A 17,540-nucleotide genomic window follows, 5' to 3' on the forward strand; every position below is an offset into this window, starting at 1 on the left:
CGAAAGAACCAAGAATATGAATCCCTGCAGTCACGAAAGCTTTAAATCAAAATTAGTTTTCCTTTTGAAAATATTACTGTAGCCCTTGGGCCTACACAATCTGAATCCGGCCCTGCGCACATATGTTGTGAAATTCCCTCCCCTCGGGCGTCGAGGAGATGCCCTTACCCTGGCTTGCCAAGAGAAGGCGGTACAGCAAACGTAGACTCATAATTTCTCCCTTCTGTATGGGATAGAGTGTTGCATCCTCGCAGGCGTAGGTTTTCTCATTAATTGACCGAAACAAATCCTACCATGGAGAGGACAGCACAGCTTTTGGGCAATTGTTTGGCAAATGTCTGAACACCTTTGGCTGCTGCCTTTCTGCTTGCCTGCGGTTCCTCGTGCCTCCGGGTGGCTCTCTCTCTCTCTCCGAGCGCGAGCGTTACGAGCTGAAATTATTACTCGTTCTAGTGGGGTATCTGTACACGGATCACGCTGTGTAACGTGCACCGTACAGAGCCATCGTGTCCGCAGGTGAGAACACCGCCAACAAGGCACTGCGCTTTTCAGTGGGGGGGGGGGGGGGAAACCTGAGCGTGATCCAATGTATGTCAGTCAAAGCCATGGCAAGGCCCTGCCAATGCAGTGTGTGAGTAATTTGGCCAAACTTGACCAGGCTTGGCGAAAACGGTGCACATAGACGTCGGAGCATAGTTCAGCACAACAATGGATACTGCTGGAACATGCCCATTATGATCTCTCTGGCCAGCTTCCGAAAGGTCCCCTACCATGGCCTCCCCCGTGCGTCAAAGATTCTGCACCTCCGTGGACTATAGTCGCAAAGGGATCTATTCACTCATTTTTTTTTCAACGAAATGCCCAAAAATAACATTGTTCGCGCGCCGATGGCTTTACAAACAAGTTTGGCGATGTTATTAACACTTGAGCTCGGACACTTAATACCCACAGGGGAACTTCAACACGTGCGTGCATTCACGCAGGTCTGTGCACAGCAAGCAAAGGTTCAGAGTGCAAACGGCTTTTGAAATGTGATGCCTATATATATTTTTTTTTAATACCTGACGCGCGAGCACATGGAGCCACTTTGCTCCTGCAAAAGTGAAAACTAACTTCAGGAAACAACCTCATTGTGCCGGATAAGCTGCTCGAATCGCGCGCGGCTGCATCGACTCAAGAGCCGCGCTTTGCTTTTGAATGGTTCGGTAATCTAACACGGGCATTACGAATCCTTCGAGAGCCCGGGTATGTCCAATATATAACTTGTAGGGGATGTCCCTTTGCAACAATGAGAAGTGTGCATGAAACCTACTTCAATGCCGAGAATGAGAAGCCCTTGAGACCATCTTTACACCTGCGGGGACAAGTACAAAAACGTTACAAATATTATCTTAGGCCACGTAAATACAAAGCGATGTTTATGAGTCACATGACTTGGCCATGTTACCATCATCATCATCATCGTCGTCATCAAGTCCACTGCCTATGAGTTGTTCATTCCACTGCAGAATGATTGACTGGGACTTGACAAGTAGATGAGAAACCTGAGTGAGAGGCTGAACATTTTTATTGCGTCTCGGCGCGCACCGCACCAACACAAACTTGGCATTGTGTTCGGGTTTCTATTTTTTATTCGAACGACAGCTTATAAAAGTTGACGAGCAAAAGGCCACGGAAAATGTTTAACCCACTGCATTATTGCACCCCAGTGGATTTCCGATAGCCAACCCTGTCCCAATTCCCCGCTGTTTAGTAAATTGCCGGCAACGTAAGTTGCTCCGCGTTATTTATGGGGGACCGTATTTGAGAGCTGGTCGCGAAAGCGTCGTTAAGTATTTCCAGGTTTAACCTTTTATTGCCACCCATTTCAAAATGCCAGGCTAATGATGGTTGCGAAGCCAAGGCGATGTGGGTTTAAAGTTACTGTAATTTTAAACGGCACAAAAATCCAACAGCTCTCCTTATATTTCTGGCTTTCCATACACCCCCCCTCCCCCGTACCATCTCCCACCACCCCCTCTTAATTGCTATCGGCAACGTCTGTGATTGCAAGATGTAACATTCGTGCTTGGAGATCCCGCGGCAAGCGGGCGTGACATCCTGTGCCAGTGTGACCGCAAAGAAGATGACATCGCACAAGTAGCCGTTTCTTCTTCGAGTTTGATCCCGACGTGCGTTCAATATGTGCCACGGGGTTCGTAGAGCAGCGCACCAACCGCTACACTACCACTCCCACTAATTACATACACACACCCAGATGCACTTGGCTTGCCATGCTCGATTTAGGTACTTGCCAACAAACACACGAAGACTCCCCGCCGATATAGCCTGAACAGACTGTTGGAAGAAGTGCTTCAAACGAGCACCTATGAAGGCCTGTCACGGCACTCTAGTGGGCGGGTGGCCAGCACCACGCGGGGCCGCCTTTGTCTCCCCAGAGCCGATGTTCACATCCTGCACCAGGTACTCATTTAAGGCCGAGTCGACATCGGGAAAGCCCACGGCCAATTCAAATGTCACTGGTGTTGGCCGTGAGCGGGAATCGGGTCGCAGGGTTCGTAGCACCGCACGCCAACTGCTACACTACCGCTCCCCTACACAAAAAGAATACACACACAGACACACACACACTGACAAGGGTTTAGCTATGACAAAGCAATTTCAATGAGGCACTGATGCTCATCTGCTGTTCGCAGCACTGCAAAAGCCAGTGGTGGAGATTCCACTCTCCCATGGTGGGGGGGGCACGTCTATCCGTAGGACGGACAACTGCTGTTCAAGTGGTACCCAATTTATCACGCCAGAGGGATAGTGTAAGTATGTTGAACTTATTTCGCAGAGTATGTCGCCAACTGTGCTAATCGGAGGTGCAGAACCTCTGATTTAGCACGGTTGGCACGGTTCAGGCTATGATGAGCAAAGTGAACCCCAAACTAGGAATTGAACTCGTGACCTTCCGACTGCGAGCCGCTTGCTCTACGGCCGAGCCACCGGGCAGGCTAGTTCTGAGCCACACGCGATAACAATGTTGATAGACATGTATATAGCACCTAAATACAACGGCAACTTGAGACACTATACATGGGCTACAAGAGGGAAAGTGCTGATACACATAAACACACACAGGGTGGCGGGAGACTAAAATCTCAAGCTGCTCGCTCAAGTCTAATTGAGATGTTAACTACCTCGCCTGGTATACAGGTCGTGGGTTCCATACCCACGGAGTTTGCGGTGTCTCTCTTTCTGTGGTTGTGCGGATTTTTCTCCGGGTCCTCTGGTTTTTCCCTCCATATTAAGAAACATGCATTTAGAGTATTTGGTTGCAATACATTTTCACATGATAACCACTTCAATGAGCTATCAATTGTGGCCAGGTCACTTCTGAAAAAGAGCTGTACAGCTCAATGGGCCTTACCTGGTAAAATTAAAAAATAGTTTTTAGTTTAACAGTTAGTAGGATAAAACAAATAATTTGATACTTAACCAGGAACAAAAATAAGCCAGATTATTCATGACAAAAGTTTGTTCTCGTCGTTTACAGAGTGCTAATGAAGCCGTCAAACATCACGGCGCTACGGCGCTGACTGTCGCCCAGCGTCAGGCCAAAACCACCGGGAGACATCGCTTTGAAATCGGAATCCGAAACCGCGTCGCAACCGGCGCAGGGGGAACAAACCCCTTGTGGGCGCCGAGCATGTTTTACACGACAGGGCACGTGCCGGTAACACCCCCCCGACATCTCTGATCTTTCGCGCTACTGCGGGGCACTATGATTATCATTATTATCAAAGCGTGCCGTCGGCTGCGAGGCTCGTTGGACACCGCGCGACGAGTTTGATGGCGCTCGCCACCGTGGTGGTGTCTCTGTCACCGAATCGGCGCCCGCCTGTGACCCTCGGGATTTCTGTTCCTCACGTTTCTTTTGTAATTTTTACGCGCAGAATTTAACCCCCCGGGGTCGTGCGCTATTGGCGCTGCGCCGATGGAATACCACGCATTTTGGATGTTTCGCGCGGCAGTGCAAACCGTTCATCTGTCGGAGAACGGCCGGTGGAAGCGGACATCACGGAGTCTGCTTCCGTGATGGCCGCTGGTCCGCACCATAGAGGGCAGCACTTTCCCACCTGCCCTGCCCACCCATGAGGGAAAATAAATGTATTGGCGGCATAAAAAGAAATAGCTAAATGTTCACAATTATTATTTATTTTCCCGCAATTCGCAACCCCGGTCAAAAAATCTTGCGGGGTGGTGGTGCGTCAAAATCAGTTCTCGTCACGTCGAACCAGTCGGAAGACGAACGTCAGTTCAAATTGAAATTACGGACTGTTTTATGAGGACCGGTGTGTTACACTGCACCGGTGTAACCGCCAATACGTCCCAATGTTCGTTGCCCGACAGTCAAAGCGACATTGACATTTTTCGGAGCTCGAATTTAGCCAAATTATTTGCAGAATCAACTTTCATGTGAATGGGGTATTTTTGTGCTGGTGACCGTGCAGAGAAAATCAACTCTCTACACTTAAGCAACTGCTTTTAATCACTGGCGGCTGCCTGGATTTGAACCCAGGATCTCTATCTATTTAAAACTAAACAAAAAATTATTTTACCAGGGTAAATCCCACTGAGCTATGTAACACTTTTTCAGAAGCGACCTGTCTCCCACAAATTATCACGTTGAAATGTATAGCAGCCAAATACTTAAAAACGCATGTGTCTAAATGTAGAGGGAAAAACAGGAGGACCCGGAAAAAAATTCATGCGACCACAGGGAGAACATGCAAACTGCAGCAGGCGTCAGGGTCGGGATCGAACCCAAGACCTCCTGTATACCAGGTGAGGTAGTTAAAATCTCGCAACCTTGGTGAACTGGCGGTGCCAAGTCAGCACGCTCTGACCTCTCAGCCACCTGGCCACGTCACAATTTTGATTTCAATCTGGGCATAAGCCCATATCGCTCTGCATCCTGGACACATGTTTGTGCCAACAAGTGTCTGCGGCTCAGCATCAAATTTGTACAATGCACAAAGCTACCAAAGTCAAATATGCCCTCATGTTGCCGGGTGAGTTATCCAAATCGGATGCGCAATGCATTCTGGGGAGACTTTATTTAAGCCATATTGAAATGTGTTGATCCCATCTCTTCGGTAAAGTCACGTAGGTAGACTAAATAATTAGTATGGATTCCTGCAGTCACGAAAGCTTGAAATCAAAATTTATTAATTTATGTCAAAATCTCAGGTGCGCGGCTAATCCACAACTTGGATAAACCGCACGGGGCTAATCGACTCTACTGTTTCTATCTTCTTATGAAACAGTGCATATCACCTCGCAATCATGATGCATGAAATCAGAAACATGGACATTAACGACGAAATGGAAAGTATGTAAGGAATGGAAAGTGTACAGAGGCATGCAGAGGTTCTAAATTGGAATTAGAATGAGGCAGAAAGAGGAACACCTGCATCAGAGAACATGCACAAAGTTTGAGTACATCATTATGTTTTTCATACACCAGTGGATAAAGCATGGCGGAGATAATAAAGGCATGAAGACGTGCATGCTTGGGATATGGCAACAAACGCAAATCAGATGCAGCATATTGGTATTCATCCAGCAGTGGATAGATCGTGGTTGTTGATGACGATGATGAAGACAAGTGACTTAGGCCTACCCTGGACTCACTCCCGATTCTTTATCTGGGGATGTGTGAGGACACGGGCAGGGAAACCAGGCGAGGCAGGCTTGGTCCGAGGGGCACTAGGTCTCAACTATGTTTATGTTTACACAATTAACAAGCTAATAGGTACTCTTTGGTTCTTTCGGTAAAGTCACGTAGGTATAACATAAAATAAAACAAAATAACTACTTGACTTTATCGAAAGAACCAAAGAGTATGGATTCCTGCAGTCACGAAAGCTTCAAATCAAGCTAATAGGTACATTATAAATGCATTTACATCACACATAATCATTCCATCGTCTGTGATAAATAATGTATCAATGTCACACACACATAGATCAAGACGCGAAAAATCGCTTCTGCATGAGCAGGCACGGAACGAGAGCACAGCTTCGCCGAGCTCGCTCGGTAAAGTGGCTTTCTGGGACAAACAACAAAGCTACTCCTCCTCCAAAGGAGAAACTCCAAAACGTTTCTTTTTTTTCCCAACCACTCTCCCCACCCCCCTGCTCCTGTTTGAGTCGGAGCCGGCGCGGAGCGAACGCTTGGCTCCATTAGCGGCGACACCTGCCACTCTGCAGAGATCAAACCGAGCGGGGGGGGGGCCCTCTTGAGTCTCAAGAGGGCAGGTGGAAAAGGACTCGAATGTGTTTAGGGCGCATTCCACCGTTACAGCAGTGGAGCATCTCTTTGAGGTGTAGAGGTGCGGCTGAACGCTTAGCTGAAAATGCCCCGCAGAAACGATCGGGGTTGATTGTGGTGTTGAGAAGGAGAAAAAAAAAACGGCAACGGCGCAGCCCTGCAATTGCTCGTTCGCGCCACATGCTGGCAGAAGGGGCCCTCCCACTACAACGAACTCAAGAGAGCCGCTCCGGGAGGGAATTTGGCTCACGCTGGCACGGAATCTTGGAAGAGGTGGGAGTTACCGGCGCTTTAGCCCACCACATGCCACCTGCTGATTTAAACTAAAACTATTTTTTTTTTACCAGGTAAGCCCCCCTGAGCTATAACGTTCTTTTTCAGAAGTGGCCAAAAATTATTGCTCAATTAAGCGATTCATCACGTGGTATTGTACTGAAGCCAAAGACTCTAAACGCGCGCTTTTAAATGTGGAGTGAAAAATCGGAGGACCCGGAGAAAAATCCACGTGATCACAGGGAGATCATGCAAACACCAAACATGCAACAGGCATCACAGGGTCGGGATCGAACCCACGACCTCCTGTATACCAGGTGAGGTAGTTAACATCTCGCCACCGTGGTGAACCCGTTAACACTGCTGCTGCGTGGACAGAGGTGTGGGGGGGGAGGATTTGAGACTTGCATCATTGTTCCAACTGGCGTGCCAGGGAATGAAATTGAACCGGCAACCACTGGACTGAGTCCAGTGTGCTGACCATTACACACGGGACAATACGCCATTGTTTGAACTGCGTGCTTAAACCTATTCCTCCGAAGCCAGTGCAAGTCAAGAGATGCAACACTTCACACTCTGCACGATGTGCTATAACGTGGAGACGCCACGTGCTGTCGTGACGTCACAAACCCTGTAGGTCACCACCAAGGCCGTAGCCATGGAGTCAACATTGGGGGGGACCAAATCTTCCAGGGGGTCTGGGGGTCCCCCCCCAGAAAAATATCTAAATTTGAAAACTCATTTCCTGCCTAAAATATAAAAAAAAACTACTAACACATGGGATGGACTTTTTATTTATTTTTTGCAATAATGTCTACTAGTGTATTGTATTACATTACGGCCTTGGTCACCACTATTCTACACCTCTTGTCTATGTGATATCATGTGGACGTTATGACGTCACACGCCGTCATGACGTCATAACGCCTGAAGGCGACCACTATTCTACACCTCGTCTGATATGTGGACGTTATGACGTCACACGCTGTGATGACGTCATAACGCCTGTAGTCCACCGCTATTCTACACCTCTTGTCTGTGATATCATGCGGACGTTATGACGTCACACGCTGTGATCACGTCATAACGCCTGTAGTCCACCGCTATTCTGTACTTCTTGTCTATGTGATATCATGTGGACGTTATGACGTCACACGCTGTGATGACGTCATAACGCCTGAAGGCGACCGCTATTCTGTACCTCTTGTCTGTGATATCATGTGGACATTATGACATCACACGCTGTCATGACGTCATAACGTCCAATGTCCACGTTCCTCTGGAAGGGGTGAGTCTCACAAATGAACAACTGCTGTTCAATTCCCCCACAAATTGGTGCAAATTTTATCGGCCCTGGGGGGGGGGGGGTTATGGGGATGAGTCAAACCCCAAGTAGGATTTGCACTCACAACCTTCTCATTGTCAGTCACTCACTCTGGAACGCGTGAATCTGGGCAGAACGAACTCGCGTCACACATGCAGCGTCTCCCCAAGCATCGCAGCTACTTCTGACCACCAGAGACCTAAAACGGGGCACCGCGTGCATGTCGCAAGAAATGGCAAGCCAAACGTTTTGACTTAAGTAATCGAGAAAACTCAATTAATTGTACTAGAATCAGAATCTTTATTTAGACTGGAGGAGGAATCCGATGAGGTCTGAAGCTCTCTTTCACGGATGTCCAGTAAGGGGCGGATCAGCAAGTTACCCATCGGGCCAAACCCCCGTTTTTTTAAAAATCCACGTTTTTTAAAAACATATTCATCATATGTATCCCATCACGCATTATTCCAGTCAGCTCTTGGCGACATAAAGTTGGCGGAACTTATAACGCTGTCAATGATGATCATAATATAAAAACTGTTCTGGATCATATCTCAACCCAAAAACAGTGCACGCAACAGGCCGCATGTGCTTACACGAAGCTCTGGCGCACACGAGGCTTGAGCGACGCGCGGGCACAACACTGCCGGTGAATTCTCGTCCAAAGTTAAATATCTGTACGGACCATCGAGACTCAAAATCTCCGGAGGTCACAGACTAACCGGAGCCAAAAAAAAAACCAGCAGAGCACATTTATGAAAGCAATTCCATCCACTGCAGACGGCAACAATGGAAAAATAAAACAGATGATGAACCAGATAGAAGATGATTTATTATGCTGCAAACATTCCACCGCTCCCCAACATTGATAGCTGGTTTAATGAAGCGATGTGTGCTGAAGCTCTCTTAGGAATGCCACACAGGGATGCATTTGTAGTAAAGAAATGTGTTTCTCGAATGAAAAAATAAATTCTGGCTGCATATACAGGAAGAAAAGCCACACTTTTGGGGATTTCAAGATGGATTTTTTGCTCATTTTTATTCCAATGGTGCTGTTGTCGATAGGTATCGTGTCATGAGACCAAATATCCATTTGAAACGGTAAGAGTTCTGTGGGCTGCTAGTGGACGGCCAGCAAAATGTGACGTCGCAGAATCATATAATTATCAGGGCTGGAATGTTTTTGCAAAGTTAAGCGAAAGCCAATTGTGATTATTTTGTGTGTGTGTGGAGGCCATTGGTTGCTGGGCCGAGACCATCACTTCACTACACGCTTGAGAATCCACTTTGAGAATCTTTACTCTTTGGTTTTTGTCGGTAAAGTCACCTTTAAAACAGTTTGCATCAGCACCAGGCCATGCTTTCCCACCTGATGACGGACGCTTGCGTTGCGCCCGAAACATCGTGATTTAATTTAATTGTTTTCATTAATTTTATTCTATTGTTTACCTACGTGACTTTACTGAAAAAACCAAAGAGTATGAATCCTTGCAGTCACGAAAGCTACAAATCTAGAATTTGATAATTTTGGCAAAACCTGAATGCGGACCCAGGATCTCCAGGATCTCAGTGATGCCAGCCTAACGGTGAGCAACTCCTCACCAGGCGGGCGACACGGCCTAGCAGTGGCACATTCGCCACTTGTTCTTACATCACAGGATTGTCAAAGATGGCAGCGGCTTGCGGAGGCGTCTGTACAGCAGTGGATTGACATTGAAAACGAATTTCTTTAGAAATGCTTTTTTACGTCGAGTTTGTCGTCCATCCCCCGCACCTCCGATTAGCTAGATATGCTGCGAAAGAAGTTCAACGTACACTGTTGCAGAGGTTCACGGTTCGAATCCAGCGGACACCCTGGTTAATACTGCAGGTGTGTGAAACGTAAAAATAGGTGCCCCGTCTGCTTGCTTCACAGTGGACTTTAATGATCCCCGTGACATAATTTGTGAGAGCAGCCCACTGCGTGACAGCGTCATGGTCTAAACGTCCAATTTTGAACGAAAAAAATCACGAGCAAATTGCTCAATTGTAATGTACACAGCAATCATCGCCACCCCCCCCCCCTACTGTAAACATGGCCAGCCACGCTTTCGGTTACACGGGTTAGATGAGTGGGCTTTATATCGTACGCCGCCTTAATGCAAAACACAGGCGAAAAAATGGGGAATTATTTTCACAGATGTCTTCTGACAGCGGAATGTGGTGGGAAAAGATATCTATCCCCCCCCCCCCCCAAAAAAAATAACGATGGAAGGCCAAAAAACTTTCCCAGTTACATCAGTGGAATTTCATGCCCATTTTACAGGAAGTTAACACTTAATTCTCATGTTCCAATGAGACGAAAGAGCGATGTGCGTGTGGAGATGAGAACGACACTGGGAGAGACAAGCTGCGCGGCCCAGCTAGGGGTAAGCTCTGTCTCTCTCTTCCCACCAGCCCATGATAGACTGCCGACGAGCCGCTCTGAGTCATGAGCGTGTCCAACTTAAGGGCAGTCCTCCAACCTTTTTCCTTGTTTTTTTTCTGTCCAAGTGTGGCGCAGCCCTGCGAATGGCTAGCTCACACCACTGTTGGTGGAAGGGGCCTCTCCCCCCCCCCCCCCCGCTAGATCGAACTCTAGAAGGTATTGGCCTACTCTTCCACATCGACAGAGACGTCTTGGAAGAGGTGGGTGTACGTACACTTTTCCTCACCGCGCGCACGTGCAACCAAACGATTGCCTGCGGTGCACCCATTCGTAGCTGCTGGGTGAGGAGGTGTGGGGAGAGATTTGACAAACTTGCACCGTCGCTTCAACTGGCGCCCCTAGAGATGGAATGGAACACGTGAGTGGAGTGTGCTGACCATTACAGTATGGCAATTAAAAATCACGGGTGTCAGCGGTGGCAGGGAGGGGATTCGCACTGTGTTGAGAACCCGGTGACCCGAGTTCGTTTCCCCGCTATGGCTAACATTCATCAACCCCCTCTCGACCAGCATGCAGAAGTACGGCCAAACAACGCCCATGACCAACAATGGCACGGTGATGCATTCATCCAGCATTGGATTAACAGAGGGATATACAATTGTAAAGCAAGATGCAATCAATCACGCGTGTGTGTCAGAAGACAACGCCATTGCCGTTGACGTCACCACACCTCGCCATCGCTTCCTTCCCTCTGCTAGCTCGCGCAACTCCTGCAGTCAACACCCGACCGCCAAAGGGTTGGTGGATCAGGCAGGCATGTGAAGCCTTCGTGGACGAGTCTAACCGAAGTGCGCTTGAAGCCCACTGGCACCCATCCGTGGTGCCCCGGCAGGGGCGGCACAGGCATCAAGGCGATGAGCGTCTACAAAATCAATATGGCTGCCATTTCTGAGCATCATCTTAGAGATGGAGGTGCATTTAGACGCAATGTAAATTCACGTGGTGATTTTCAACAACGAACACAGAAACCCGCAGACTTGCGTAAATCAAAACCAAACAATTTTTTACTTTACCAGGTAAGGTCCAATGAGCTAAAGAGCTCTTTTTCAGAAGTAGCTTGTCTAAATGCATGTTTCTAAATGTGGAGGGGAAAACCCAGAGAAAAATCCACACAACCAGGGGGAGAGCATGTAAACTTCAACTATGCAGGCGACAGCGTCGGGATCGAACCCACGACCTCCTGTAAACCAGGCGAGGTAGTTACCATCTCGCCAATGTGGCGCGTAGAAACCCCACAAGCTCACAGAGACCTATGCCTGTCTCTGACGCAAAATAAATACACCCATAATTTCCTTACAGCATCTTTAGACGCGGTCCCATTTAAACGCTAGGTAAATCAATGCTGTATTGCGCAACAAGCTCAGAGTTCTCCCATTGCATGCAATTATTTTCTTATGCTATCCCAGGTCCATCGAAAATACATTTGGAGGTATACGAACCCCCCAAAAAAACACAATCATCCTGTACGTACGTACCTATGCAGTGTCCTGCACTGTCCAAAATGCATACAAAATTACGTTTGGGTGCCCTGTCAGGGCAACTCTGGGGATGTAACTGCTTTATAGCACAACCTGGGAGAGAACGAGAGCTCTTGATCAATGACAACTCCAAGGTTCCGCTTGCACGCTCTCTTGCCAGTGTGATGTTAAGAGTTTATAGGAGGTGCGAGCTCAAACCGGAGTCTCTACCGAGAGCTTAGCGGGAGTAATTCAGCGTTAGCAGCCTTCACCTGGAGGATTTTGGAACCGATCCGAATTGAGACAAAATCAAGGCAGGATGCAAGAATGGACAGATTTTGGCGTCATATACAGTCGACTTTAAAACAGCACACGACTTTACCAAGCAGGAGGATATATATATTGGGGAGAGCAGGGGAGGGGGGGGGGAGCGAAGGATGGAAGCACGTGGGCTTCTGGGAAGGGGACGGTCCTTGTGTGGATACATAGCAGCAGCGGCTTGAGGGGTAAGAGCGGAACCGGGAGAGCGTTGCGCAGGAGACACCTGGAAGGCTGTGGGGGCCACTCAGGGATGGAGTGGTCTGTAGCGCTGAAAGCGGCGGAGGGGTGCACGGGGGTCCGCGTCTACAAGAGCTATTTGTTTGCGTTTCATGTCTTCCCTTGAACAGGCACTGGCCTATTAAAGCTAGCACGGGTCGTCCTTAAAGAAAACTCGAAGAATAATTAAGGCTCTCCTCGATAATGGCTTCCATTTCAAATACACGTCTAGAATGAATGCTACGTAAAAAAAAAAATCCAAGTAGCCTTTGTTGTTTCATTTTATCGGTGGGTACGTGGTGGGGCGGGAGGGAAGGGGGGGGCGGTTTCCACAACAGAGGAAACTTAATCCAAACACTTTTGGCACAAACGGCGTGGTCAAGCCAGGCTTGAAATCTAAGTCGGGCCCCAGAGGTGATTATCCTCGGAGGCCACAAACCCGACAGGGTTCTTTGACGACTTCAAAAGCGAGTGGTGAATCGTTTTTTTTTCTCACAATCACGAGCGCGCTGCGCCCTCCAAAACAAACGGGAAGAGTCGGCGCATTGTGCGTGCGCGCGTCCGTAGCGGTTAGCGCACCGCACTACCCCACGGCGCGAGTTGCAATGTGGAGCAAACATCGCCAATAGGGGAGACAAAGGCGGCCAGGTGTGGTACTGGTCACCCACCCCCTCGTGTGCCATACCGGCCTTCATAGTTGCACGCAAAAAGCACTTGCCCCTATGGTCGATTAAAAGGCTATACAGGTGGTCTTTGTCTTGTGTGTGTGTGCACGTGTCTCTCTGAAGGATTGACGGACGCTTATGCAGAAGACGGGTGTGGATTTATGACCTTTACCGGTTTTATTTCTGGCGGGCATTTCGCTAACAGCACACGACACTTTCTGTGCGTGGAAGTAGCTCAGGAATTACGAGAACTATCAATCTCGGTAGAAAAATAAATAAATAAATAAGCATCATCCACTTGAGAATTCTTATTTTTCGTCTCAAACTGTAGGCATTACTTATATTACAACAACAAAACCTCAGCTGCAAAGTTACAAAATATCACCTCTCAAAGGATGGCTACGCTGAGATAAAGGAAAAACTGAAATTTATGTCCATCTGCCGTCATTGTGAAACGGACCATATCACACGAGAACCAGGAATAATCAATTTTCACCAAAACCTCGATTCCATGCCAGGATCTAAGCAATGTTGACTCAGTGTCGTGACACAGCCAGCAGCTGCCACAGAAGTCAGAAACCCAGGAAAGGCCTCACTGTCTCGCGACTCTCTTTCATTTGGACCAAATTCACGAACGAGCGTTGTCAGATTGTAGGAAACGCAGGGAGAGCCTGGAGAAAACCCACGTGCAAGAGGGGGTATAACACTCAACGGTCACGGTTCACGTAGCCACTGCTATCTCGTGGCCACCTCACAGCCCGAGCATGGTGCTCCCTGCAAGTCGCCCATCTGAGTACGATCCCAGCCGAACACTGCGTAGCGTCGAGATGCCATCCAACGCATTTAAGGGTTATTTGGCCACAGGTACTCATGTCATAAGCCTTATGCATTATAAGCAGCGTCCTGAAGAGAATGGTCAACAGAGCACGAGTGTGTGTGTGTGTGTGAACCCACCTGAACAGGTACATGTAGAGGGACGCCGTGATACAAAACAGCAGGACCTGTGAGCAAACAATGAACAGCCATTACATTGGGAAGTGTCACTGTGAGCGTGACCTGCATGCAAGTGTGTGCAGTCATGACACAAGGCGAGCTTGAAATCCATACGTGATGCGCAGTAGCACGGCAGATGAATAATACCGCAGGTGTTGCTAGGCGGGTTGTTGCATCACAGGATTGTGAAAGATGGCATCGGTTTGGGGAGGCCTCGGTACAACAGTGGATTGACATCGAAAACTAATTTCTTTAGAAACTGATTTTTGTTTTAAGTTTGTTCTTCCCCCGCACCGCCGATTAGCGCGGTTGGCTACGTACGGTGCAGACGAAGTACGATGATGAGGATGGTGATTAATATTGCCTAATGAGTATCGATGATACGGTATTCAGCCATCATTACGAACCGTGATCCCTCGTTTGTAACGAGCGTAGCTGCAGGAATGCATTCTCCCATGTGGATTGCTGCCTCCACACAACGATCGCGTTACATCGGCGAAACCCCGCGTATAACAACCGTAAGTGGAGCCAAACATCCAAATTCACGGTACAGTACACTGTACAGTACTGTGAATACTGTACACATGTACCCGTGGATAATGTTTGAATGACAAAAAACTATGTCGTGTTTGTAAGACCCGGGTATTTGTACCGTACTATCGAGGTAACATTGTTGTACTGGTAGGAACCTCCTGGTTACACAGGGGAGGGGATTATTGTGTCCGTCCGTCCGTCGTGCAGGGAAGGGCTGGGTGGGGAGGGAGAGGCTGGGTGGGGAGGGTGGGGAGGGGCTGGGTGGGCAGGGTGGGGCTGGGTGGGGAGGGTGGGGCTGGGTGGGGGGTGGGAGGGGTGGGGCTGGGTGGGGAGGGGCTGGTCACCCCGTGGTGCCCTTATAAAACTCAACGTTTAACTTACTCACGCCGGCTTGTGCCCGCCCTCACAGTCGGGCATATTTGCGGAATACACCACGCCGCCGTTGACCCTGGCCATTGACCGAGCAACCCAACGTTCCTACCAGCTCCCTCCGCAGGAATGTGTTTAAAATGTACGACTCTAGTTAATGCTAACCACATGAGTCATCATGAAAAACTATACCAATTAATGATCAAAATCACTCAAGACTTCAAGACAATGTTGCATGTTGTTACAAACGCATGCTACAAATATAGATGCCGACAGTACTATGTTTTACATTTTTATTATACCAGAAAAAGCCCACTACGCTATTAGCTCTTTTATAGAAATGACCTTTGCCCAAATAATAGATGAACGAAGTGGCCTATCATGTGCAAAATTTATAGCAGCCAAATACTCTAAATGGATATTGATCCTAAATGTGGAGGGGAAAATCAGAGGACCCGGAGAAAAATCCATGTGACCACGGGGAGAATATGCAAACTACAAATATACAGGCGTCAGGATTGGGATCGAACCCACGACCTCCTGCATACCAGGTGAGGGAGATAACATCTTGCCACCACAGCAAAGGTGAATGACCAAATGGACTCAACGCCCTTGTCTGCAGAGCTGGGCTCAGCCGAGCCGTGTGGTGGGGAACGTCACGCACCGCCGCTCCGTTACCTCTCCGTGCCTGACGGGCGTCACGTATCCGCGGGTCACGCACATCCGGAAGATGGTCTCGGTCGCCTGTGAGAAGGGACATCATGGTCAGTTGTGCATTAATAAAACGTGACCGATTCTATTCGCTTTGTGAAAGGGAAAATAAAAATCCTTTCTTTTACTGTTGCTCGTAAAATTATTTAGTCATGCTTTGTATTTTTTTACGTTTTCGACTGGTTCCCTATTGCTGTGACTTGTGTGAAGCACGTACCGATACTCGCTGTTTGCATCGCGACTTACGTAACCATGACGTGTAACTCAGATCTGTACTATGTAGCATCAAAAATAGAGCCGAACACTTTATTGGTCCCTTCCTGCAAAAAAAAATCTATTCCATCTATCTTCCAGCTCTCCAACGTGTTGGCGGTTTGTACGGCGTGTTGTTCGGAATGACGTCCAACGTTTCTCGCTCCACCTTCCGGGAGATTATTCAGGAACTATATTTTTTGTTGCCGAACAACGCTGTGAATACAAACCAAGAACACAGCGGAGAGGGCTGTACAGAGCGACCGCTAAAACACCCACGCGGGAGCAGAGGGGGTCGTTGACCGTTAGGGCAGGTCACTAGACGGAAATCATAATCCGCTGTGGGGATGGTCACTACTTACTTACTCCTCTTCATCCCCAATGGGACGTAAGGCAAGGTGACGGGATGTCCAAATTGTCACGTTATCCCGCGTCAAGCTCACTCCAGTTCAGTTAAATTTATTTTGAATTACCCTGTGAGCCAATAGGCTCTTAAATATCGGGTTTCTATAAGCAAAAACAAAACCACCGCTTCCCCGACATCAGCAACAAGTCACAGTAAAATAACTTAACAATGAACAAGAACAAATAAGCGAAATAGAAAAGATAGCAAATCATAATCGAAATATAAATATTTTTACTTCAAAAGAAAAAATAAGTTAAATATTGATGATTATTATCAAAATACAACGCTTTATCTCTAAAAAAACAGTAATTTAAATCTGCCATATTAATTTTAATGCAGATACACTTAGAAACGAGACACTGGCAGCATTTACACCGGCGCATGTGATCAAAGCACAGGTGCGCGAGTGGCATGAATTTTTAAAGACACCTTTAAAGATACAAAATTAAAAGACAGATGTGTGTGTGTGTGTGAAGTCTTTAAAAAAAATCCTATTTAAAGTGCCGTTATTGTGGCGGCAGCGAACGAGATTTTCTTTATTTCAATAAATAACTAGATTCTTACGATCAATGGTTGCACGAGTATAATCAAGGCACAATTTCGCAACAAAAACTACATCAAGAACTCGACAGCCACGCTACAAGTTTATCTTTATTAGCCAGCCAAGAACTCAAGAGACCAGGATGAGTCTCATTTGCAGGAGTGACCTCAAATCACATTAATAAACGGTTCCATGTTTGGATAACGTAGTCACTGGTGACCTGGCTAACAACACAAGTTTGATTAAATAAAAAAGGTCCCGTAGATACAACTGCTCAACAACTGCTCAACCCGAACTATCAATGTTTTGATATTTGCATTACCTTTGTACGAGATTTGAAGTTTTCGTGACTGCAGGGATCCATACTCTTTGGTTCTTTCGGTAAAGTCACGTAGGTATAAAATGAAATAAATTGCCCACTTCAGCAATTGTTTCTTGCTGTGGTTGTCCCAGCTGATGACGGGCGCTTGTGTTGCGCCCGAAACGTCGTGATTTGATTTATTTTATACCTACGTGACTTTACCGAAATAACCAAAGAGTATACCTTTGTACAGTAAAACCTTGGATTGCGAGTAACTTGGTCTGCGAGTGTTTTGCAAGACGAGCAAAAATTTTAAATAATATAAATTTGATAAACGAGCGAGGTCTTGCAATACAAGTAATACGTGTCTACGCTTTGCCTGCCGAGCGTCA

The 17,540-nt window shown here is 47.5% G+C and overlaps 1 protein-coding gene across 1 annotated transcript in view; it reads right to left on the reverse strand.

Annotated features, from left to right (window-relative positions):
- The window catches only part of TMEM135 (transmembrane protein 135), a 63,954-nt gene that overhangs the window by 25,483 nt on the left and 20,931 nt on the right, over positions 1 to 17,540 (reverse strand). Inside the window, exons 5-7 of the mRNA XM_078878319.1 lie at positions 15,616 to 15,681; positions 13,996 to 14,042; positions 1,313 to 1,354 (exon numbers count right to left, since the gene is read on the reverse strand). Coding sequence (XP_078734445.1) covers positions 1,313 to 1,354; positions 13,996 to 14,042; positions 15,616 to 15,681 — 155 coding nt within the window. The remainder of the gene's footprint in view (positions 1 to 1,312; positions 1,355 to 13,995; positions 14,043 to 15,615; positions 15,682 to 17,540) is intronic.

The sequence above is a fragment of the Lampetra fluviatilis genome, chromosome 50, assembly GCF_964198595.1.
Source record: "Lampetra fluviatilis chromosome 50, kcLamFluv1.1, whole genome shotgun sequence".
NCBI lineage: Eukaryota > Metazoa > Chordata > Hyperoartia > Petromyzontiformes > Petromyzontidae > Lampetra > Lampetra fluviatilis.